At 37.4% G+C, this 24,751-nt stretch overlaps 1 protein-coding gene across 1 annotated transcript; it reads left to right on the forward strand.

The window, feature by feature from the left end:
* Positions 1 to 15,031: 15,031 nt before the first annotated feature.
* On the forward strand, positions 15,032 to 16,218 carry LOC120282853 (uncharacterized mitochondrial protein AtMg00810-like). Its single transcript, XM_039289690.1, has 3 exons — positions 15,032 to 15,112; positions 15,205 to 15,765; positions 16,084 to 16,218. The coding sequence occupies exons 1-3, from the start codon at positions 15,032 to 15,034 to the stop codon at positions 16,216 to 16,218; spliced, it is 777 nt and encodes a 258-aa protein (XP_039145624.1).
* Positions 16,219 to 24,751: the final 8,533 nt, after the last annotated feature.

Genomic DNA, 24,751 nt, shown 5'->3' on the forward strand with positions numbered 1-24,751 from the left:
GGAATCAAGATCATGCAACAAGCTGTGCATAACATAGTATGTGCCCTTCCTAGACTAGTAAACACTGCTATGTTGCTCAAAGAAAGACCTCAAAAGTAAATCATCGAAGTATTCTCTTCCTATATCTTCAGGTCTCTTCCTACCACTATGTGTAGACATGAGAAGCAAGCCTTGAGCAATCCAAATCTGAACTAGTTTATCGACATCATACCTGTAATCCTTTGGGAAAATGGAGCAATATGCAAAGCAACGCTGCAACTGTGGAGGCAAATGCATGTAACTCAACTTCAAAACTGGAATAATATCACCGGCACCTTCACCTAATTCCCACACATTGCTTTTCAGGATGCTTGTCCAGTGCTGTACATTCAGGTTCTCACTCAACAATCTCCCCATTGTCTTAGCTGCCAATGGAGATCCCTGCAGCTTCTCAGCTATCTGTTTGCCAATGCTCAGTAGCTTCGGATGTTGTTTTTCAGCATTAGGGGTGGTAACAGGGCGGGGCAGGGGCGGGGATGCTCCTCCCCGTCCCCGTCCCCGTCAATGGAGGGGACGGGGATTCCCCATCCCCGATTCCCTGACGGGGGGAATTCTCTTCCCCATCCCCATCCCCGCGGGGATCCCCACGGGGATTCTCTAGTTATAAAAATATTATTACATATTGGAACATAAAAACAACTCAACATAAATATACATAAAATTATAATAAGATCAAAACTACTTAACATGGGGCTCTTATATCTAATTTTAATTGTTATTAGTTTAAAATAAATAGTTTATGTGATTACCGCAATTAAATTAAAATTAGAGTTTTTTATATTATTACCTAGGCCATTGAATTTTTTTATGTTGGAAAAATTATACATACATATACACACAATATATATATATATATGTATTTTAATCGGGTCGGGGATCCCCACGGGGCTGGGAGGGCATTCCCGTTCCCATCCCCATTTAGTAAACGGGGACGGATTGGCCCCCGTCCCCGCCCCCATGGGGGAGGTATTCGGGTAATCCCCATCCCCGTCGGGTCGAGTCCCCGCGGGGATCGGGGATTCCCCGCCCCATTACCACCCCTATTCAGCAACATCATTACTAAATGCACATTTCTTGAAGAAAGCCAAATAATCATCAGATCGTAAGCCCTTGAGGACAAATTTGTTTCCCCTGACTTTCATGGCAACTATCGTCTCCTCACGAGCAGTAATCACGATCTTAGATCCAAAGGCACCGGACCGCAAAGCAGGAAGGAGCTTAACCCATTCATCGGTCCACAAATCATCAAGAACCAACAGAAACCTCTTCCCCTCCAAATTCTCCTTAAGCTTTCTCTCAAGTCCATCCAACCCAATCCCTTCAAAAAAGTATTTCTCCTCAGAAGGAGAAGTATATGCCACGAGCTCCCTCATGATCATCAACCTGTCAAAATGATAAGACACACAAATCCAAACTCTTAGTTCAAAATGCTCCTCAATTCTCTCATCATTGAACATATACTGAACCAGCGTTGTCTTTCCCACACCACCAATCCCAAACACTGGCAAAATAGACAAGCGTTCAAGATGTTCAGACTCCAAAAGCTTACTCACCAATATCTCTCTTTCAAAATGCCGCCCAAACACTTGTTGTTGAATGACAACAGAGGAACTTCAACAGAGGAACTTAAGTGAAGGTTTTGACCTTCAGACCACCCTATCAGATCACTAGTTAGTTTTCCCAGGATAATCGATTTCTCCAACCGAGAAGTAATCAGTTCCAGCTTCTCCGCCGTTTTGATGATCCTTGCACCTACGGTCTGCTGGTAAGTGATCTCTTGTTTCTGGAGCAATCCTGTTTTGGACTGTGAAGAACTTGAAGGATGTTCAGATTCCCTGGGTAAGAGAATTCGGGGAGGAACTGGAGGTTGAGTGGCCTGAAAAAGTTCATGGAGTGATGAGTATAAATATTTTGAAATTAGTAAATAACAGAGATTATCAACAATCTGAAGTATGACCAGTCAGACATGGAAATGGGATTGCAACAATCCATGAGTAAAGATATGTATATTTTCTTGTCTTCCCTTCTTTTGAATCAATAAACATTAGTTTGTTTCTAGTAATTCTTGATATGTGATTCATCTGATTAAATTGCCAGTCCCACCGTCACCTTCAAATTAAGCATGAAAGCCAGCAGCGGCACGTAATCAGAAAATTATATTAAAAAAAAGAAAACCATGAAACAAATTAATGTAGTTTTTTTTTCATACTATAACCAGATGCTAGTGGCAGTGTGTTTCAGTTTGAGTACATTTTGTGAAACAATAACAAGCCTTACTGTGATGCTAGCCTGAACTATATACATACAGGACTATGAGGGCCCTGCCATCCATGGTCCAAATACCTACAAAGAACCCATAATGTTATTGGGCAATAGATTAACAAAATAGACTTAGTGATGACCATTAACTACCTCCTTAGTAATCACCAACATCATAACATAACTTTGAATGATATCAATCACTAGAGAAATTTGTCTAGTAATTTATCTTATTTATTCCAACCTATGCATCAAAAGAGGGCATTTGAATAATATGGGGAGATGAATATAATATATACTCGTACGGATGCCCGTGCTTGCGCAATAGGCTTCATCTAATAATATAAATTATTTAAAAAAACACTTAACAAAAAATACAAACAAAAGAAAAAAAACAAATGGCAATATTATTAGATAAATTACATAAAATAAATACAAATAATAATAATAATAATAATAATAATAATAATAATAATAATGAAATCATATATATAGATGAAAAAAATAAAATTAAAATTAAAATAAAGACAATATATCTTACAAAAAGAAAATTATAATATAAAAAATCATGTTTATGTCTATATATATGTCTGAAAAACAATAAAAAATTTTAAATAAAAATTAAGGAAAAAATAAAAGCAAATAAAAATATTATTATTAGTAAGCATATAATATAATATACTATAATATATATTAATATTAATATATAATATTAACATCATGTATGTATTGAGAGAAAAAGGAAGGTGAGTGGTGTGTGATCTATTTAACTTAAAATAAATAAATAAAATATATGTCAATCAAAATCAAGCCAATGGCAGCATAAGAGGCATTTAGATAATATATGTGTTTATATATGTGCGTATGTATATAAATAAAAAAAAACAAACAAACACCATATATGTATATATATAGAAATAATAAAACCAAATAAAAATTAAAAAAATCAACAGTAATTAAAAAATAAAAATAAAATTATATATAGAGAGAGACAATTAAACAATATATATATATATGTATTTTACTATTTAAAAGCAATATTTTATAAAAAAAAAAGAAAAAAACTATTATTTGTATTCAGAGAGGGAAAGAGTTAGTGTGGAACTTATTAAAAAAAAACCAATTAAAACCAAACAAATTAAAAAAAACACTAAGTATAATATTATGTATACCAGTATAGGCTTCAACTAATGATGTAAATTATAAAAAAATAAAGGTTTAATTGTTGTACAAGTCCCTATAGTTGTGTACTTTCTGCCCTTTTAGTCCTTGCAATATTTTTAGGTACAATTAAATCTTCATATTTAGTCGAGTTGGGTCATTCTAGTCCCTGATGTAGATGGGCAAGTGTAAATTGCGAAGACTTAATTGTACCTAAAAATATTACCATGGACTAGAACGACCCAACTTTATCAAATATGAGGATTTAATTGTACCTAAAAGTATTAGAAGAATTAAAAAGACAGAAAGTACACAATTATAGGGACCTGTACGATAATTAAACCAAAAATAAATTGTAAAAATATAAAATCATTTTTTAGAGAAATATAAAAAACTAACCAAACACTAATATTATAGGTAAATTTAATCAAATAATAACAAATATATAATATACAAATAATAAAAACAAAAAATCATATATTCATATATGAAAAACAATAAAATAAAATAAAATAAAAACACAATAAAAAATCATGTAGATACCTATATATATATATATGAAAAATAATAGGAAAAAATAAAAACAAAATTAAAATAGACAAAATCATGCCTATATTTATATATGTATGAAATACAATAAGAAACAATTAAAACAAAATTAAAAACAAAAAAATAAGTATATAATATAATGTTATATATATATATATATATTATTGATATCATGAAAGGGGATAGTGTGTTGGTGTGGGACCCACTCAATTAAAAAAAAAATTAAAAAAAACCAATTAGAAAGTATCAAATGGTATTATGAGAGAAATTTGTGTACTATTAGTTAAGATTAATATTATGTGTGTATATATATATATAATTTAATTAATTTTTAAAAAATATTTTTATTATAAAATATTCATTTTAATTAGTAGTGATAAAGCTAAAATTTTCTTTTCACGTCAAATTGAAACTTCAAAACCCAACCCAGATATCTTCTGAGTCCACTTTGCTAACAGTAACACAAGAAATATTTTGAAATACCAATTTCAATTTCACTCCAGTTCGGCAAAATAGAACCACTAAAAAAATGTTTTTTTTCTTTCAATTTAATGTATTTGTCTATGTATTCCAATAAATCCATTTTATATTTTATAACTCTTACCAAAAACTGACTAAATGCTTTCATTAAAAAAATCAAATTATCCTGTAAAAGATCAAGAATAAATATAAATATGTATGCCAATAGAATTATAAAATTCACTTTTTGAACTGCATATATATTTATAATTTTAACCGTATATATATTTATATTGTTTTAAATAAAAAAAAATGTGCTTTTTCGCTCAGCTGTACCTACTTGAGTTAAACTAGACAAAAAAAATTCTATATTTATTATAAAACATTTATACACACAGAACTGGGGCGGTCAGTCATTCAAGCTCTTGTGCCTTATCATTTTTGTTAAAAAAATAAATAAATAAAATACATATATAAAATATATATATACATATATTTTTACGCAAATTTTATAAATACATATTAGCAATTATTAATCACTTTAAAGTGTGCGAGGAATTTATTCTATAATTCTACTTTATTTTCTTTTAAAAATAAGCAAAACTAGGTTATTTAATAATAAAATAAAATTTCTCAAAATAAAACTATTTCTAGAATCTTCTAACAAAGTAACATAAAAAGCATAAACAAAAAGAAAACTTCAATACCTGGGAAGAAGAAAGAGAAGAAGAAGAGGAAGAAGAAGAGGTGGAGGTGCTATTGCTTGAGCTAGGATCGGGCGGCGATGCAATCGACTCGGAGAGACTCCAGCCGGGATCTTGGCCGAGCTCCCTCCGGAGAGAACTCGCACGCCTTCCCCCAATCGAAGGCCCTAATCGCATCCAGAGCCAGCGACAACGGCAAATCCGCAGACGCAATGACGGACTCTTGATCGAAATCGCGAGCCCACGGCATCACCCACCGGGCGCCGATCGAGCGGCGAGTGGGACTCGAAGGTGGTGATGGGGTAGAGACGGGGTGTAGGGACCGGGCTTGGAGGTGGATCGAGTGGTACTCGATATCGCTCAAGTAGGTCATTGGCGGAGTCGGATGCGCCCTTATGCCTGGGCAGAGAAGGTCGAGAAGGCCGGGCGTCCGGTGAAGGGGTATGCTCGGTAGCGCAGCTAGTGGTCGGGATGTTGGACATCGAGAGGCGGAGACGCTCGAGGTCATCGTCGAAGGCGGAATGCGATGGTTGATCTTTGGAGAGGTAAGCGACGAGGCGTTCTAGGGCAACTTGGAGAGCTGGGGAGGCGAAGATGCCAACTGTGGAGACGATTGTGGCTGGATCCATGGCCGAGAGAGAGAGATGGATGGATGGATGGATGATTGGAGCTTCTTCACTGCTGCTGCTTCTTAATTTGTGGGTTTAAGAAGCGAGATGATCTCTTCTTAGAAAGTTAAAAATATGGTCATTGATAAGTGCTTGAGTAGACATATTTTTATATATGTTTTACATGCATTGAGCATCATTTTTACTGTGGTTTATGTCTCATATTGTGTATTTGGTGTTCTTTTATGCATATAGGTTGTGAATGCCTTGAAGAGTAAAAAGGAAGTAAAGATAGGCTATAAAGACACAATGCTGGGAATTCTTGTTCAATTCAAGGACCAAGACACGAGAGCAGTTCATAAACGTGGAGATGTGTGCCAACTTCCAAGAAGATTCAAGTCAATTCACTATTTGGAAGGGCACAAAGGCAGCCACATCTTCATATTCCTTCTCTTTGTGAAGATTGCAAGACCTCTCAAAGATACGTCGATGAAGAAAAGTTTTATAGCCTACCACATGGACGTGTGCCGGACATGTGGGCTTAAGAGAAGAGTGTTCAGATCGCGGTTTGTGAAAAGTAATGTAGCAATTTGACTGTAGCAGCGCTGTAGCGAAATTACTGTTCACGCGGCCGCGTGGAAATTCCGCGCGCCCGCGTGGAAATTCTTGCAGCCCACGCGGGCGCGTGGAAAATCCACACGGGCGCGTGAGAGCACGTGACAGACGCGATCTAAGGCCTATAAATAGCCGGTTTGCCCTATTCTTTCTCATCTTTTGTGCGGCCCTTGAGGGGTGAGATTGAGAGATTTCTCCGCCGGGACCTTGTAGGGGGTTAGGATCCTTCGCCGGGAATTAGGGTTGGATCAATCTTTAGGAATCGGATACAACTCTTGGAATCCCTAGAGTGCTTTGCAGTCATATGTGGTGTGAGGTGTTGAGATTGAGCGATTTCTCCACCGGGACCTCGTAGGGGACTAGTATCGGTGATCGGGAGGCCGGATCCGATTATATTTGGATTTCCACGACTTAACTTACTCATCATAGAAACACTTTGCTTATTCGGTACCTAATACCTGAATCCTAGGGGGAGCATTGCCTGAATACCCCACTTTTACTGATTGAGATCTCCATCCATTTTACCCTTGCATATTTGTCTCCGGTATTCATTTCTTCGCATATTAGATCACCACACTTTTCCATTTATCATTAGGTTAGAAAGCAGAGAAGAAGTTAGTACTTGTAGCCCTGTTCCCTGTGGATTCGACTACCCACTCACCGGGGTAATTATTAGTTCGACACCCGTGCACTTGCGGTTTACACGCATATTCGGACGCGTGTCAAGTTTTTGGCGCCGTTGCCGGGGAACAGGATATTAGGAACGCTAGGACTTTGTTTCTCTAGCCACTTATCTTTTTCTTTATTTTGTCTATTCCATACTTTCTTTTTCTTCCATCATTCTCATCGATTTTTTTATTTTGTTTTTTTATCTATTTCACTCTATCTTCTTCCACTGTTCTATTTTTGTTTTTATTTTTGTCTTATTTACTTTTTCCTTGCATGGAACTTGAATGATGATTAATCCAGTTGTAGAATTATATTTTTCAGGGTTGATGCTCTCACTAGAAAAAAATTGATCAATTTATCAATGTTCATCAACAACACAATCCATATCGCATCAACTATCATCCAAATCAAAGGAGCTATCCAAACCTCTTGTGGGATATTGATGGACAACAATGGGAAGCACCTCAACAAGAACTTCAATGGGATGAGAAAGTTGAAGAAGATGTACTTCGGTTGGAAAAGAGTGTTACCGAGGTTTATTGAAGCAACCGATGCCCGTTTCCAAAAATATTGAGGCCACATTAAGTTGTCACGATGTCTCCATCAAAAAAAACATTGAGCATCAATTAGGAGAGATCTTGGACATGCTTGCTAAGGAAAAAGAAGAATTTGAACAAGCAAGGCAAGTGTCTCCGGGACATGATGAGGCCATGAGCACAATTGAAGAAGTTGGGCAAATTGAGTACATTAGAGGCAGGAAATGAAAAAGCAAGAAGTTGAATATCATTTTGAGATTTTTGGATTGTGTGAATGAAGATTGTGCTTGTGAGCGAGGAAATTTTCAAGGGGATTTGCTAGTCTCATGTTCCTCTCAAGTTGAAAATACACAAGAAGAAGCAAACCCCAAGTTAATGGAACAAGCATTTCTCTTTGGGATTGATCAACTCTTACAATGCAAGAAAGAGACTTTGGGAAGGGAAGAAGATATGGGTAGGAGATTGAAACCATCCAATGATCCACCTATGCTAATCTTGGACAATTCCCAACCCAAATTGTTTCCTTGGAGGCCAAAAGTAAGATGGTTGGACTCTCCAACAAATACTTCATCCCGGCAAGTTGACTCTTGGTTTAAAGGAAGTAGCTATGCAATGTCTAGTCGGGAGGAACACACTCTTTTCAAGCCTCCATAAGGTAAAGAAGAGGTACGTCAAGCTTAGTGACGTAAAACAAGCGCTTCTTTGGAGGCAACCTAAGTTTTTAATTGTTTTCTAGCTTAGATTATTATTTCTGCAGTAATAAAATCATGAGTGTGCGCTTTGTTAAATTTTTATTGGTGTTGAGTTCTTCATGAAGATTTTTGGTTGTTTAGTTTAAATGTATGTGTGTGTCGTGGTTTAGGATGATATTCATGTTTTTAGTTGGGAATTTGGACTTAATTTCATGTAAATATCTTTATGGATGTGTTTCTGCAGAAATTCTGCAGCCCACACGGGCGCATGGAATTTCCACGCGCCCGTGTACAGTACCCAGGCCCCCATGTGGAGTTTTCACACCCCCACGTGGGGTAAATTGATGAAGAGGACCACTATTCATGATTTTCATTCACACATCCCTTCATCTTTCTCACACACCCACACTCCCAAACATTTTTCCTTGGTCATTAAAAGGTTTAGAAGGGTTTTGCCGGCCATTTAATCATACTTTATTACTCAATTCACACCGGTGAGCTCTCATTTTTCTAACCTTCTCCAAGCCTCCATTTTTCGAAATTTATGTGGATATCTTCGTTCTTATGCATTGTTCCTCATGGAAATCATCTTAATATGCTTGAGAAAGCTTTTATAAGAGTTTTAGAGCGCCGTTGAGGGTCGGCATGGCCTTTTTGGCCATAGCCTGGCTCCCACGCGGTCGCGTGGGGTTCCCACACGACCGCGTGGGCTGAAAAAAATGCCCAGGAAACCCACGCGGGCGCGTGGATTTTTCACGCGCCCGCGTGGGCTGCTTTCAGGCCAAAAATTGGCCACACGGGCGCGTGGATTTTCCCCGGCCCGTGTGGATTTCTGCAGCTTGCCATTTCATGTATATTTGCATTTCTTTGGCACTTTTCTTGCAAGTATGCCACCAAGGTCCGAAAAGCTTTGATCGTATATGATTAACCTTGGATGGGAACATTCTTTTGACACACCAGCAACACCAGAAGATGACGTCGATGCTTGAGGCGTCCCACTCATGATTCTTTTTAGTTTTCTTTTACTTTTTATTTTCATTAGTTTTTTTCTTTATTTTATCTTTTTAGACTTTAGTTAACTTTGTGTTTTTGTTTTTGTTTGTGCGAGTTTGTGCTTCATGTGTTTACTTATAAGAACTCGTACATCTTTTCTATTTTGTTGAGCTTCACTGAACTCCTTATCTATGTGCAGATGGCCTTGAGAGTGATGTTGATGGTGTTTTAGTCATAGACATGATCATGTGATATTGTTACATGGTCGTGTGAGCTTCACAACCCGATGAACACATACACCCATGAGTTAGGCTTCACCAAATGAAGAATGAGGAGTTCAGGGGAGTCTTATTTTAATTGCATTCCCACACACATTATGCTTCCATTGTTATTATTTTTATTGTGCTTGCATGCGTACATTGAGGACAATGTACATCTTAAGTGTGGGGGAGGGTTCACCTTATACATGACTTTTTACTTGTGTTTTTCATGAGCATGCTCTTGTTGCCAATGAAGGTTTACCTTAGGGTTAAGAGTTTAATTCTTAGTTTTTTTGGAGGTTATAAACATGGATTTTTATCATGCTCTAGTTTTTCATCTAATTTTTATTGAATATTTTTTTGACCGATTGCTCTTTTCTCGCACTTTTTCTCGCTCATTAGACCTATGAAGACTCTAGTTCATTATGGTTGGGACTTTAGTGTGCTAGTTTTTATTTGAAAAAAGAAAAAAAAAATCATCAGAGGTAAATCAGGAAAAAATCAGAAAAATTTGAAAAAAAAAATGGAAATTGTTTGTTGTTTGTACATAGGGTGTGGAAAGAGCTACCACCCATGATGTATGTAGCTACTTTCATAAGTCGGATACTTGTTATGCCCTAATGAGAGAAAGAGCTATCTCATGGGATGTGTGAAAGCTACCATCCTTGGTAGAAAGAGCTACCACCTCGAAAGTGTGAAAGCCACTCGAGAGGCATCTTGGGAAAGGGCTACCTTAGAGGTTGTGTGAAGCTACTACCTATTTTTTCTGTTTATAAATAAGTCCCATGTTAATAAGAATTTGGTAGTGGACATAGTGTTGAAATGAGTTGAGTTTTTCACACACACACGCATTCGGATTTTATCACATTCATTTTTGATTGGATTGTTTGCTAGAGCATTGATTGTTTTGTCTAGTGTTTGATTCTCTCCATGACTGTAGAATTTTATTCTTGTACTCTTTTGGTGAACCTAAGGCCAAGCACTTCTCTATTCTTTCCATAGGTATAATGTTTAATTTTGCTTGAGGACAAGCAAAGACTTAAGTGTGGGGGAGTTTGATAAGTGCTTGAGTAGACATATTTTTATATATGTTTTACATGCATTGAGCATCATTTTTACTGTGGTTTATGTCTCATATTGTGTATTTGGTGTTCTTTTATGCATATAGGTTGTGAATGCCTTGAAGGGTAAAAAGGAAGCAAAGATAGGCTATAAAGACACAATGTTGGGAGTTCTTGTTCAATTCAAGGACCAAGACAAGAGAGCAGTTCATAAACGTGGAGATGTTTGCTAACTTCCAAGAAGATTCAAGTCAATTCACTAGTTGGAAGGGAACAAAGGCAGCCACATCTTCATGTTTCTTCTCTTTGTGAAGATTGCAAGACCTCTCAAAGATACATCGATGAAGAAAAGTTTTATAGCCTACCACATGGACATGTGCCCGGACATGTGGCCTCAAGAGAAGAGTGATTGGACCGCGTTTTGTGAAAAGTACTGTAGCAAAATTATTGTAGCAATACTGCACTAAAATTACTGTTCACGCGCCCGCGTGAAAATTTCTGCAGCCCACGCGGCCGCATGGAAAATCCACACGGGCGCGTGAGGGCACGTGACAGGCGCGATCTAAGGCCTATAAATAGCCGTTTTGCCCTATTCTTTCTCATCTTTTGTGCGGCTCTTGAGGGGTGAGACGGCTAGGGTTTGGAGAGGAGGTCTTTGCGGCTTTGGAGGCGCTTCGTCACCAACTTTGATCGATTCCTCCTCCGTCATAGCATCAAGGAAGCCACCGGTGAACCTAGCTTCGGAGTGGGTCCTTCAAGACGTCGAAGCTCTCCATCAAGGCCATCAGTTCATATATAAGGGGGTTTATTTCTATGGTTTTAATGTACTTTCATTCATTGATGGTGTGTTTTGTATGTTGCTCCATGGAGAACTAAAACCCTAGAGGGTATTTGGGCTTGTGAACCCTAGGATTCTCATCTTTTGTGGATTTGCTTAGTGTTTCTATTTAATCCGAGTTTGATTAAGTTTTAATCTTGTATTCTCATTGCTTGCTTGTTTAATTAATCCTTGTGGTTGATTGGATTTGCATGATTTGTTACTTTGATGTGAGAGAAGTCTCCATTAGAGTTAGAACTTCAAGATTGAAGAGGGTTGAGAGGGTGAGTCATGAGATAGTGGAGTGTCCCCTCTCCCTTCCGATTGAGTGTATTCTATCTCCGTTCCTTAGGCTCTATGCAACCATATTTGGTGTGAGGCGTGAGATTGAGAGATTTCTCCGCCGGGACCTTGTAGGGGGTTAGGATCCTTAGCCGGGAATTAGGGTTGGATCAATCTTTAGGAATCGGATACACCTCTTGGAATCCCTAGAGTACTTTGTAGTCATATGTGGTGTGAGGTGTTGAGATTGAGTGATTTCTCCACCGGGACCTCGTAGGGGACTAGTATCGGTGATCGGGAGGCTGGATCCGATTATATTTGGATTTTCACGACTTAACTTACTCATCATAGAAACACTTTGCTTATTCGGTACCTAATACCTTAATCCTAGGGGGAGCATTGCCCGAATACCCCACTTTTACTGATTGAGATCTCCATCCATTTAACCCTTGCATATTCGTCTCCGGTATTCACTTCTTCGCACATTAGATCACCACACCTTTCCATTTATCATTAGGTTAGAAAGCAGAGAAGAAGTTAGTACTAGTAGCCCTGTTCCCTGTGGATTCGACTACCCACTCACCGGGGTAATTATTACTTTGACTCCCGTGCACTTGCGGTACATACACTTATATTCGGACGTGTCAGTCATTCAAAGGTTCATTATTGGTCCCAAAACAAGTCATCGGACTGACTACTGAGTCTTGCCGGGCGACTTTACAATGTAAAAAAGCAATGCAATTGCCAATTAGTGGTTCATGGCAACTTCGCGCATTAAATTTTTCTAATTTCAGGATTCCATGCTGCTCGAGGGGCTGGTCGAGATGGAAAGCCAAGGTGTGATCATTGTGGCAAGGTAGGGCATACAAAGACCCGTTGTTACGAGCTCATTGGCTATCCCGATCATCAGGAGCCACGCCGTGATGGCTTGAGCAAGAAAAATGCCAATGTTGGCAGCAGTGGACATGGCAAGCAATAACTAAAAGGCAGCTTCAGTAGAGGAGCAGTGGCTCATGCAGCGCAAGGCGGGGTTACTAATGCGGCTTAGATCAACGGTGCCTCACGTCAACTGACCGAGACAGAAATTCAGCAACTCCTTGGACTTCTCGGCTCGTTCAAGCCAAATCAAGCAGCTGAACCTCTAGAAGGTACTATCAGTTGTAATTATGGTACGTGGATTCTTGATTCGGGCATCTCTGAGCATATGACACGGCAACTTGCATATTTAACCAACCGAACACGAATCCACGGACCTTGTCCTATTATTATAGCAAATGGCAGCATCTCACATTCTACGATACGTGGAAATGTACAAATTGGGACAAATCTAATTTTACGTGACGTGTTATACATTCCTAATTTCTCATGCAACCTAATTTTGATTGGCAAGCTTACGGCTGATTTAAATTATTATGTGACATATTTCTCTTCCCGATGTTTTTTACAGGACCTAACCTCGAGAAGGTTGATTGGAGTGGGTGAGTTACAAACGGGAGTCTATTGCATCGGGTCGGAGGGGGTTTATGCGGGTGCTTCGACTGAGACAGTGATAATCGCCGATACATGGCATAGAAGACTAGGTCATCCGTCTTTTCAAGTAATAAGTATGATTATAAGTATTTCCTTTAATAAGAAACATGAAAATATTTGTGATGCATGTCACCGTGCAAAACAAGCACGCTCATCTTTTCTATTAAGCAATAAACGAGCTCAATCTATTTTTGAATTATTACATTTTGATATTTGGGATCCCTATCATACTAAGTCTCTTTCTGGGGCACATTATTTCCTAACCATTCTAGATGATTTTATTCAGGCCACATGGATATATTTGATGAAAGAAAAATTTGAGGTCTTCCGTTTTTTAACTTCCTTTTGCACAATGGTTCGAACTCACTTTGGGCATGTTATTAAATTTATTCGTACTGATAATGGCAAAGAATTTTTATCGGGGCAAATTCAAAATTTTTTCATGATCATGGCATTATTCATCAAACAACATGTGTTTATAGTCCTCAACAAAATGGTCGTGTTAAGCGAAAGCATGGTCATATTCTTAATATAGCTCGGGCTCTTCGCTTCCAAGCACACCTCCCTATTAAGTTTTGGGGTGAATGTATTTTAACAGCTGCTCATTTGATTAATCATACCCCCACCCCATTGTTGTCTGGCAAATCCCCTCTTGAACTTCTTTACAACACGTCCATCTCCTATGATCATCTTAGAGTTTTTGGTTGTTTGTGTTATGCCAAGGTTCTTCCATGTAATAACGATAAATTTGCACCTCGTGCTTGTCGATGCATTTTCTTGGGTTATCCTCCTGCTACCAAAGGGTGGAAGGTTTATGATTTAGAATAAAAAGAAATTTTTGTCTCTCGGGATGTGACTTTTCATGAACACATTTTTCCATTCGAAAACTCAACTACTTCTCCAACTCATTTTCCACCTCCTTTAAGCTCCTCAGATCTTACTTCCACAAACTTAGACTTTCCACACAATTTGAGCCTTATTCCGACTTCAACCCAGCCCATCACCTCTCCACTAGCCTCATCACCCTTGAGCTCAACGCCAAATTCACAAATCATCCAACCTCATTGCTCGTCTGATCAATCTTCCCTACTGAACCCACCTACCACCAACCCATCTTTGGCTCAATCTATTCCCAGTCCTGTCATTAATTCATCTCAACTACCTACACCACACAATGACCCACCTACTCTAGTTCATCCGGCCCAGCCTTCGAGTGGCATTATCACTGACTCAGTTTCCAATGTTACTTCAAACCGGTCTAGTCACCCTCGTCGATCCCCCACTCATTTCAACGACTATATCTGCTACACAGCTGCAATGCCTTCCCTTTACCACACACCCACTTCATCTCGCTCCTCAGGTAAGGTTTATCCGATGCAGAAATTTATCACATACCATAATTTTTCTCGGTCTCACATTGCCTATCTAGCTGCTCTTAACTCTGAAGTGGAGCCCAGATTATATAAGGATGCTATTCAAGATGCACGTTGCGGGATGCCATAACCGCTGAGATACGGGCACTCGAGGACAACGGCATATGGACAATTGAATCACTGCCGCTGGGCAAGCGGCCCATCGGCTGCAAATGGGTGTATAAGATCAAGCGCCGGGCTGATGGCAGCATTGAGCGCTTTAAGGCCCACCTTGTGGCAAAGGGCTTCACTCAAGTTGAAGGGCTCGATTTCCATAAAACATTTTCCCCGGTTACAAAGATGACCACAGTACTTTGCCTTCTCACAGTCACAATCGCCAATAATTGGGAATTGCATCAGATGGATGTGAATAACGCATTCCTTCATGGCGACTTGGATGAGGAAGTTTATATGCATTTGCCTCCGGGTTATTCAGTGTAGACTGCTGGGACAATTTGTGGGTTACGTAAGTCTCTATATGGTTTACGGCAAGCCTCTCGTAATTGGTTTGCTAAATTTGCTACTGCTTTACGAGTTTATGGTTTTCGTCAATCTCAGGCAGATTATTCTTTATTCACATTTTATTCGGGTACTGATTTTTTGGCGGTCCTTGTTTACATTGATGATCTCGTTATTGCTTGGAATAATACCAGTCGATGCACTTCCTTCAAGTCCTATCTTAACAGTTCCTTCAAGATCAAAGATTTGGGTCCCTTAAAGTTTTTCTTGGGCATCGAGATAACACACACTCGCATTGGTCTCTTTCTTTCACAAAGGAAGTATACTCTTGAGATATTAGAAGACTGCGGTTTATCTGCTGCTAAACTTACCGCTTTCCCTATTAAACAACATCATCGACTCGCATCCTCAACTACTCCAGTTCTGTCCGATCCTGCTTGTTACCGCCGCCTTATAGGTCGTCTTCTCTATCTCACCATCACTCGTCCTGAGCTGTGCTACTCAGTTTATTTACTGGCTCAATTCATGCACAAGCCTCGTGAGAGTCATTGGGACGCTGCTATTCATGTTCTTCATTACCTCAAGCACAGTCCAGGACAAGGCATCTTCCTCAGTCGCCCAACCTCTCTTCAGTTGATCGATTACTGCAATTCTGATTGGGTTAGCTGCTCGACCACTCGCTGATCTACTACCGGCTATTTCATCACTCTCGGAGGATGTCCGATATCTTGGCGCACAAAGAAGCAAGTCACTGTTTCTCGCTCTTCTGCAGAAGCCGAGTACTGTTCCATGGTCGTCACCACTAGCGAACTCGGTTGACTCCGCAGCTTACTTTCATCTCTCAGCGTGCGCAACTCAGGCCCTATTCGCTTATATTGTGACAATCAATCTGCTTTACACATTTCTGCTAATCCGGTCTTCCATGAACGGACTAAGCACATTGAGATTGACTGTCATTTTGTTCGGGAACGTATTCAGTCTGGTGAGCTTATTACTTCCTATGTGCCTACCAAGTTCCGGCTCGCTGATATCTTCACGAAGGCATTGGGTCGTGATCGTTTCCACTTTCTTCTCCGCAAGTTGGGCATTCGAGATCTTCATGCTCTAACTTGAGGGGGAGTATTAAGGAATGAATTCATGATTATATCAATTAATCAATTAGTTGTAATTAATTATAATTATGTTATCATTTGTACCATATTAGGAGATAGCATGATCCTATAGATATTCCTTGATTCTCAAGTAATATAACTGTTAAAGATAGAAATAGTGATTTCCTTGTATTGTGTTTGATATTGCTTGATTATCAAGTAACTTCCATCTTGTAAGCCACGCCGTTGGCTGTTCCCAGCATTATTTAACACGTAACCTCGGCCTCTACGGAGGTGTGAAGTTTCCACCAATCTCTGAATTTCATAGTGTCCACTAGCAATATAATTAGAGTCCAACGAAATGACCAATAAAATAGAGGAACATATGCTACCAAAAAAAGGATTACACGAGATGGATCATCCATCATGGGAAGCAAGAGCTTCGTTAAGATTTAACTGGATTAGTGGTGAATGAACCAAATATATCTAAGAAAGAAATATTTGATTAATTTTCATTATAATTGAGATGGTTGAGAGTAAACAATAATTAAACATATGGTTGTTTTTTGAAAACCAAATATTTTAGAATATAGTAATGATCAGAAGTTCCTAAGTTCCCCTACCAGAAAAAAAAAAACCTCTTCTTTATAAGTGTTAAAGTATCTAAATAAACCAAATATATTACCAAATGATTATAAACGAGAACCACATAATAATTCAGTGTTATTTTTTTTATAATAGTGAATGGGCAACTCAAAAATTGAAATCCTTTGGTATGGTATTGTGTAAATACTGTAAAGTACTTAAAAATATTATACAATATTATTTATTCATTTTTCACTAGTTTTCTATTGGAAAAGACATATTTGTTACCCCTCAAAATTATATAGTAGAGAGATTTGCCATTATGGTTATTGTCCCGCATGTTAACCGATAAAAAATTATGGAGAAAATGGAAGAAATAGTTCACAATGTGAAATAGCATTGCGGTTGGTGGTTCAATGCAACCCCACCAATCAAATTTTACAATTTCATGATTTTCTTGCCTCAGTTATAAGATTTTTATTAATGTTCATCCGCGGCAATTACCACCTTATTTTACAAAGCACTTTTTATGAAAATAAATAACAAAATTTTAAGAGAGAGATTAGATATGATAACGGGTAGGGTATGTGTAGAGTATAGCAAAACCCTTACCTGTAACCCTTACCCTAAATCTGTACCTTTGCCCATACCTTTTAGGAGAAAAAAATCATATCCTTACCCTTACCCGTAGGGTATGGGTATACCCGCAAGGTACCTGCTTAACCGTTGTTCAAATTACCGAATTAAATAATAATAATAATAATAATAATAATAAATTCATAATCCATTACAATACAATGTTTAAACGCATACCTATAAATCGAAAATTACATAACATATCATAAGAAAGTAATAAAAATGACATTAGAATGTCTTTAATATGATTGACTATCCGAAGAAAGCAAGTATCTACAAAAACATAAAATAATATATTAAGTGGTATGATCAAATTATCATTAAATGCAAGGAAAAATATTAGTTGCACACTTACATTATTATGACATTATTTTTTTATATTTGTTTTATAATGTTTAATTTTTTTAATTTAATCATGATTTTTAATATAAATCCAAAATTCAACTTTGATAATATTATGTTGTCTCAAATATTAATATAGAAATTAAATAAAATTCAAAATAATATATTAAGAGAAAATTTAAAGTATCAATTTCAAATTAATCACCATGAAAATGTATCTTGGGTAATTGTTTAGCTCAATAAAAAATTATACAATACAGGGTAAGGGTGAGGGTAGGGTGGGGACATACCCTTACCTGACCCATACCCGCTCATTAAATAACAGGTAATACCTTTACCCGGTCAAAGAGGGTAATACTCTCTTTCACCGGGTACGGATATGAGTATATCCATCGGGCAGAGTACATATTACCATCTCTAATAGAGATGCTAGAGAAAGGTAAATGCCGCGCCACGTGCAAAGGCTAAGATGAGGACAAAAGAATAAATAAATTTAATTATAGGCGTTGATTAAGTTTGGATTGTGTTAAAGAGATAGGGAGTACGTACTGCTTTTATCTTTATTTCTTTTAATGAATAAAAAAGGACCCTGTTGACTGCACACCTCTTCCACGCGGTGCCACTTTGGTCTTTGTTTTTAAGTTAAGAAGAAAAAAAAAAGACTAATTCATTTGTCATAGAAGAAATGAAATAACTACTTTATATTACGATAATAGTAATACCTATTGGTTTGGCGTCAATGGTTGGCTAGTGTGGGAGGAAATCTAAAATTGGCTACTAATGAACATATGTGAGAAATTAATTCTATGTTTCTACTAGATGAGGACACATGTAGCAGGTGTGTCACCAGTGTGAGAAATTACACATGTGGCGGTATGGTCAGGATTTGTTAATTGAAATTCACTTGCATGATCACATTAGACTAGATTAAAATTTATGGCGGTCTATGCTGGTAATTGTGGATTAGTGTCATTATTTGCCCACTCTTGACTTTCTAGACCTTAGTGTGCAATAATTTCTTTTGATTTTATTTGCTATGCTGCCGTCTCCTTGTAGTTCCATGGTATAATGTGATACATTGGAGGTCGCCTAACTGGGCAGAACTCAACCATGCCCGAGTGAGCTCTAATGCCTAGTTCAGAGATTGTGCGAGTTGCAAGGCCGTTAGCTTATAAAAGTGGGAATGGGCTGGTTAACTTTACTTGCCAAGCCTAACTTGTCCGAGAATGGTTCATCATTTTACCACAATTGGCTTGCCCAATGCCAAGTTGTGATGGGTTGGTTCAACCCTCTCTCGACCTGCGTATTTATGGGTTAATCGAAGGGTTAACCCACAAATCCTATTTAATCCTTGTATTATATTTGATATTCTCCTTTTGTTCCTCTATTAAAATTTACTCTCAAAAGATCCCTCTAAGATGGGGGTAAATTAAATCCCTCATCTAGACATTCGTCCTTTTTACCATCCATCTCTGCTGATGTGGTATTTTTATGATTAAAATATTATTAAAAAATATATTTTTTTTATTGAATCAATTCTTTTTAATGATACGGGTTTGGATCCATGTGTCGGATCTTAACCAGATAACAAAATTCTTAATAAACCCTTCCTCCAGACATCTTCTCCGGCAATCACTGTCGTCCGTCCACTATCGAACCTCTACTCCAACCACTGTTGGTCCTCTCCTCTTCTTCAACCTCTCCACAATCCAAGCCTTTTAGATGCTTGAGTTCTTCGAAATCCCTTGCCTTTCCATCAATCTTTGATTGTTTTCATCGATTCCCTTCGATCGGGGACCAATTAGGTTGTTAAATTATACTTTTTGGTCCTTTTTTTTGTTTTTTTGGGGGTTGAATCTTGCACTAGGGCTTCATTTCTTGGATCGTGGATATAGAGTCATGGATTGGGAATAAGTTCAGACTTGGTCGCAAGATTGGTAGTGGTTCTTTAGGGGAGATCTATCTAGGTTTTGAGTTGTTTCTTTTGTTTGTTTTAGGAGATTTGGGGACTATTATTCTCTTTTTTGTGGTTTTGATGCGTGTTTTGGATTTTCTTGCTGGTGCTAATATTCTTCATCTTATTTTCTCCTGAAAATAATCAGGGCATTCAATGTGTTTCCTAGAGATGATTTCTTATTGTTTTGATTTTTCCACGATCATGCATATAACTTGTGTTTTTTTTTTTTTATTTTTTTAATCAACTGATGATGGTTATACATGCTTTTACTTGTCCTTTTTCTTGGATTAAATTAGAACTAGAGTGGTCTTGAATGTTAGATATGGATCAGATTTAAATAGTAAATATTTGTCAATGTTTAGGTTCCTCGCTAGAAGGATTCAAAGTATGAGTATGCAAATAATGAAGGGAATTGAGCATGAATGCCTTAAAAATAGATAACCTATATAACATGTTGTTAAATGGGGAAGGGAATGGGGAGGATAAGGCTGATGAGGGGGAGATGGATTGGAATTTAGAGGCGGAGTGGGCTTGGGATGGAGATATGGACGAAGATATGAATTGTGAGAAGGAGGGGTATTTTTTAGGGAGGAGAAGGGCGGCGGGCTGGAGATGGCGATGGATGCGGCAATAGCACAGCAAACAGGAAGATGGAGAGGGCAAGGATTAGGATTAGGGTTAGTGTTAGATATCGGGGAGAGAGGGTTGATGGAGTAGAGGACCGATGATGGACAGCCAGCGATGATCGCCAAAGAGGAGGTAGGAGAGAAGGCCCAAAGAATTTTGTTATCGGGTTTGGATCCAACATGGATACAAACCAATATCATTAAAAAAAGTATTGATTCATTAAAAAAATAATTTTTAATAATATTTTAATCATAAAAATTCCATGTCATTAAAGATGGACGGAAAAAGAGACGGACGCCAGATGAGCGACTTAATTTACCCCATCTGATGATAGAGGAATCTTTTGAAGGCATATTATAATAGAATGACTAAAAGGGCATATCAAATATAATACAGGAATTAAATAGGATATTCTACCAAAAATAAATAAATTGAATTATAGGCATTGATTAAGTTTGGATTGTGTTAAGGAGATGGGGAGTTTTTTTTTTTTTGAAGGAATACAAAAGATCTAGTTGATCGCAACACCTCTTCCACATGATGCCATGTTGGTCTATGTTTTTAAGTTAAATAAAAATGCCACATTGGTCTATAATTTTAAGTTAAATAATTGAAAAACTAATTCATTTGTCAGAGAAGAAATGAAATAACTACTTTATAATAGGGAGATAATAATACATATAGGCCGGGCGTCAATGGTTGCCTAGTGTGGGAGATAACCTAAAATTGATTAGTAAGAAATGCATATGAAAATTTAATTTTACATCTTTCCAAGGTGAGGACACATGAAGTAGGTGTGCCACTAGTATGACTAGCAGAGTGAGCATTGAGGTGACTAAATTCTGTCACACCAATGCCGAGCGCCCTGACCCATGGTATTTGGTCCACCTTAATTGTTAAAAAAATATAAGGAAAAAATTTGTCACTTTCTTCCTTATGGTTATATATAAAATACATAAAATTTCATAAGATATTTTCATTTAAACAATTTGATTTTTGAAAATTTTTTAAAGAAGGATTGGTTTCAGTTGTAATGAAAATTTTTATTTGGAGTTATTGAATTTGACTTAATTAAAGAACTATTTGGATACATTTTTAAAATTAGTATTTAATTTATATTTGTTTGGATGTTTTTATTTAGCTTTAGTAGTTGTTTGGGTAAAATAAGTCAATTACATGTTTGGATTAATATTTATTTAATTATTTGTCTATTTGTCCTGTTAGTTTGGATGTATGCAAGCGGAAATGCTACTTAAACATGAAATCCACTAAAAACATACTTTGATTTTGTTGGATTATATTATCAATTATTGGTTTTGCAGTGAATTTTAGTTTTTTTTATTATTCTATGAGTGACTTACTGGGAAAAGAGTGACTTAAGCTTCAAGCCCTACGCAGAGTTATTTGGGACTTCTTAGTTCGAATCAGTCTCTGCCACCTTGGCTCGAAAGGAACTCACATTTTTACCCATAATAGTTGCCCCTCTTATAAAAGATTATTTATATGTTCTTTTTATGGCCATCTAGAGCTCCTCAAGTAAAGAGAGAATGTTTTTTTAACCGTCAAGAGGATCTTAGAGTTTTTGGGGACCCACACAAATGAAGCGAGTAATCCTGAAGAACAAACGACCAACCAAGGTAAAGGCGATAGTGAAGAAGTGTGATCTAACTACCTTTGGGTTGACTTGCTCCTTAACGTCATCCTAAAGAACTCATTTTAATTATCTTCTCTCTCGATGTTTTGTATCTGTTTTCTGTCTTATATCCACCACTAGTGCACTATGCTCTTTGTTTTTTGTACCTTGTTTTTTTTGTTTTTTATCCAATTTAATCTAAATGTGGTTTATCCACTCTTTCCAGAAAAAATTATTCCATGAATTTCATCCCCATTTTTAATTATCTTTAATTAAATTTTGATATGTTTGATAGATTTTGATAGAAAGGTATAGAGCCCACTTTTCTATTCATATGTCATTATGATAAATTTTAAGTTTTGATGAAATAAACAACAAAACCAATACAAAGGATTGAGTAGTGGTGGGCACGGGTCGGTTAACCGGCCCACCGGCCCAGACTCGGTCTGGCTGGATGTAGAACCCGCCGGGCCGGGTTAGCCCGTCTAACCCGGCGGATCCGGTTCACAGGAAGCTGGACCCGGAACCTCCCTGGCTTCCATGTTGACTCGGCCGGCCAAGCCGGCTCGGCGGGTCAACTCAGTGGGTTAGGCCCAACGGGCCAGGCTGAGTTGGCCCACCCGATAAAAAAAAATTAAAAATTCTAAAAAAATTCTGAATATTTAGGAAAAAAAATAGGAAAAAAATCTAAAAATTTTCTGAAAATTCTGAAAAAAAATAGAAAAAAAATCATTCTAGAAAAAATAAATTAATTAAGACCCCAAGTTTCCAAATAATAAGAGATGTCTCAAGTTGAAGTTGGGAATTAATGAAATTAAAAGAGAATAAGAGTAGGACTTGGGAAATATTGAGATTAAGATAAAGAGTTGGGGAAGGATGATAATTAATTACTAAAAATTCAGAAAATATAGAATTAAATTACACTAAATTTGAAAATAAATGGCTTGCACTTAATTCGTTTACGTGTCGAATCAAGTTGCCTACGTATCCTCTTGGGTGTGAGAGGAATCAAAGCCCACATAGTTCTCTTACCTTGTGTAACCGGTCACCCACTTACCTAATCGGTAACGTCTAGGTTTTGCTCAGACTCAATGACTGTTGTTGTGGAGCCAGGTGTGCTCATCATGTTATCTGTGTAGAAGAAATCACTAGCATCTGGACTTTCTTATTCTGCTTCTTGTTGCCAAACTTGAGCACGTTTCCAGTCATCCATGCAAACTTGAATTTCAATATTTTGTGGGGTCAACTGCGAACGTGTCGTATCCAACATGTTCCCACCTGCACTAAAAGTCTGCTCGCAAGCTACCTTGCCACCAGTTGAGGATGTTGAATGTCATATCTGTGTTGATTTCTTCTGAGAACCGGAAGGTAGTGTTTAAATACAAGTCAAGCTCTGTATATTGTGATCCTCTTGATTTCTTCTTTGCTTGCCTCTGCCGGAATAATTCTCCTCCACTACTGCTAGATTGTCCTACTGCCTCACGTACAACTTGTGGAACTATATGGCTATATCTAATACAATAACTATCATATAATTCAACAAGTTGACTCTTAGTATCAGCAATAATTTCATTGACATCCACAATGCTATCGGAGTCCAGTTCAGAATCTTGAGTATCCACGTCACTCATGGGCAAGCTCATGGCAACCGGATGGGAATCTTGTCCTCCATTGAATCCTAAAAATTTGTAATATGCTTCCAAATATTCTTGCAAACCTTCTAGCTTCTTCCTTGGATAAAGAACAAATGCAACTAAAGCAATAAGAGGTATATTTCTATAATAAAACAACCATTTAATTTTCGTAGTGATCAACGCACTAAACAATTGTAAATCTAATCTAAACTTCCAAAATTGTTCAGCCACGTTAATAGCACCATATAAAAATAAATGGGAAGTAGGAAAATAAACTTGCGAAAACAAATTAGTACATGTGTTAAAAACCGAAAGCAAATCAATAATACGAGCAATACCTACCCAGTTATACTCATATAAACAAAAACCAACCAACGAATCATAAACAAAATTAGTCACCAATGTCCTATAGGAAAATGTTGCACTAAGAAGCCGATAAGTAGAGTTCCATCTTGTTTTGACATCTTTAGGGAATTTTTTGACCCTCATGTTATGTGCTTTACAATAGCGAGCTCATTGTTTCATGAGGGTCATGCTTTTTCCCATATAAGCTATGACCTCCCTAACAGGGATTACAAATTCTTTAAGCTCTTCCAAACCACTTTGCACACATAAGCTTAAAACATGACAAACACATCTTATATAAAAATATTTGCCACCACATGAAGGCCTCAAAAAATCTTCTAGAGGTCTAATTGAGGCCGTATTAGCAGAGACATTATCAAAAGAATTCAAAAATTTTTTAAACATTATACTAAATCCTTCGATAACTCCACGAATAAGTATATAAATATTATCGGCGGTAGGAGACTCGTTGAACACCCTAAAAGCGAGAACACACTTTTGGATATTCCACTTGTCATCAACCCAATGTGTCGTAATACCCATAAATGAATTTTTATGAAAAACATCGGTCCAAACATCGGAACATAAAAAAACTGAAGAGTTAAAAGTACCAAAATACTCACAAAGTTGTTCCCTACCATTCTTGTATTGTTTGAATATTGTTCTTTGAATTGTCTTCCATGAAACCTTTTTGCACGCCGGTTGCAGTGTGTCATTGATGTATTCTTGCACTTGACACCGTTCAGCGAAGTTGAACAGTAAGTGCTCGACGAAAATTGTCTCCGCAATTTTATCC

The sequence above is a fragment of the Dioscorea cayenensis genome, chromosome 18, assembly GCF_009730915.1.
Source record: "Dioscorea cayenensis subsp. rotundata cultivar TDr96_F1 chromosome 18, TDr96_F1_v2_PseudoChromosome.rev07_lg8_w22 25.fasta, whole genome shotgun sequence".
NCBI lineage: Eukaryota > Viridiplantae > Streptophyta > Magnoliopsida > Dioscoreales > Dioscoreaceae > Dioscorea > Dioscorea cayenensis.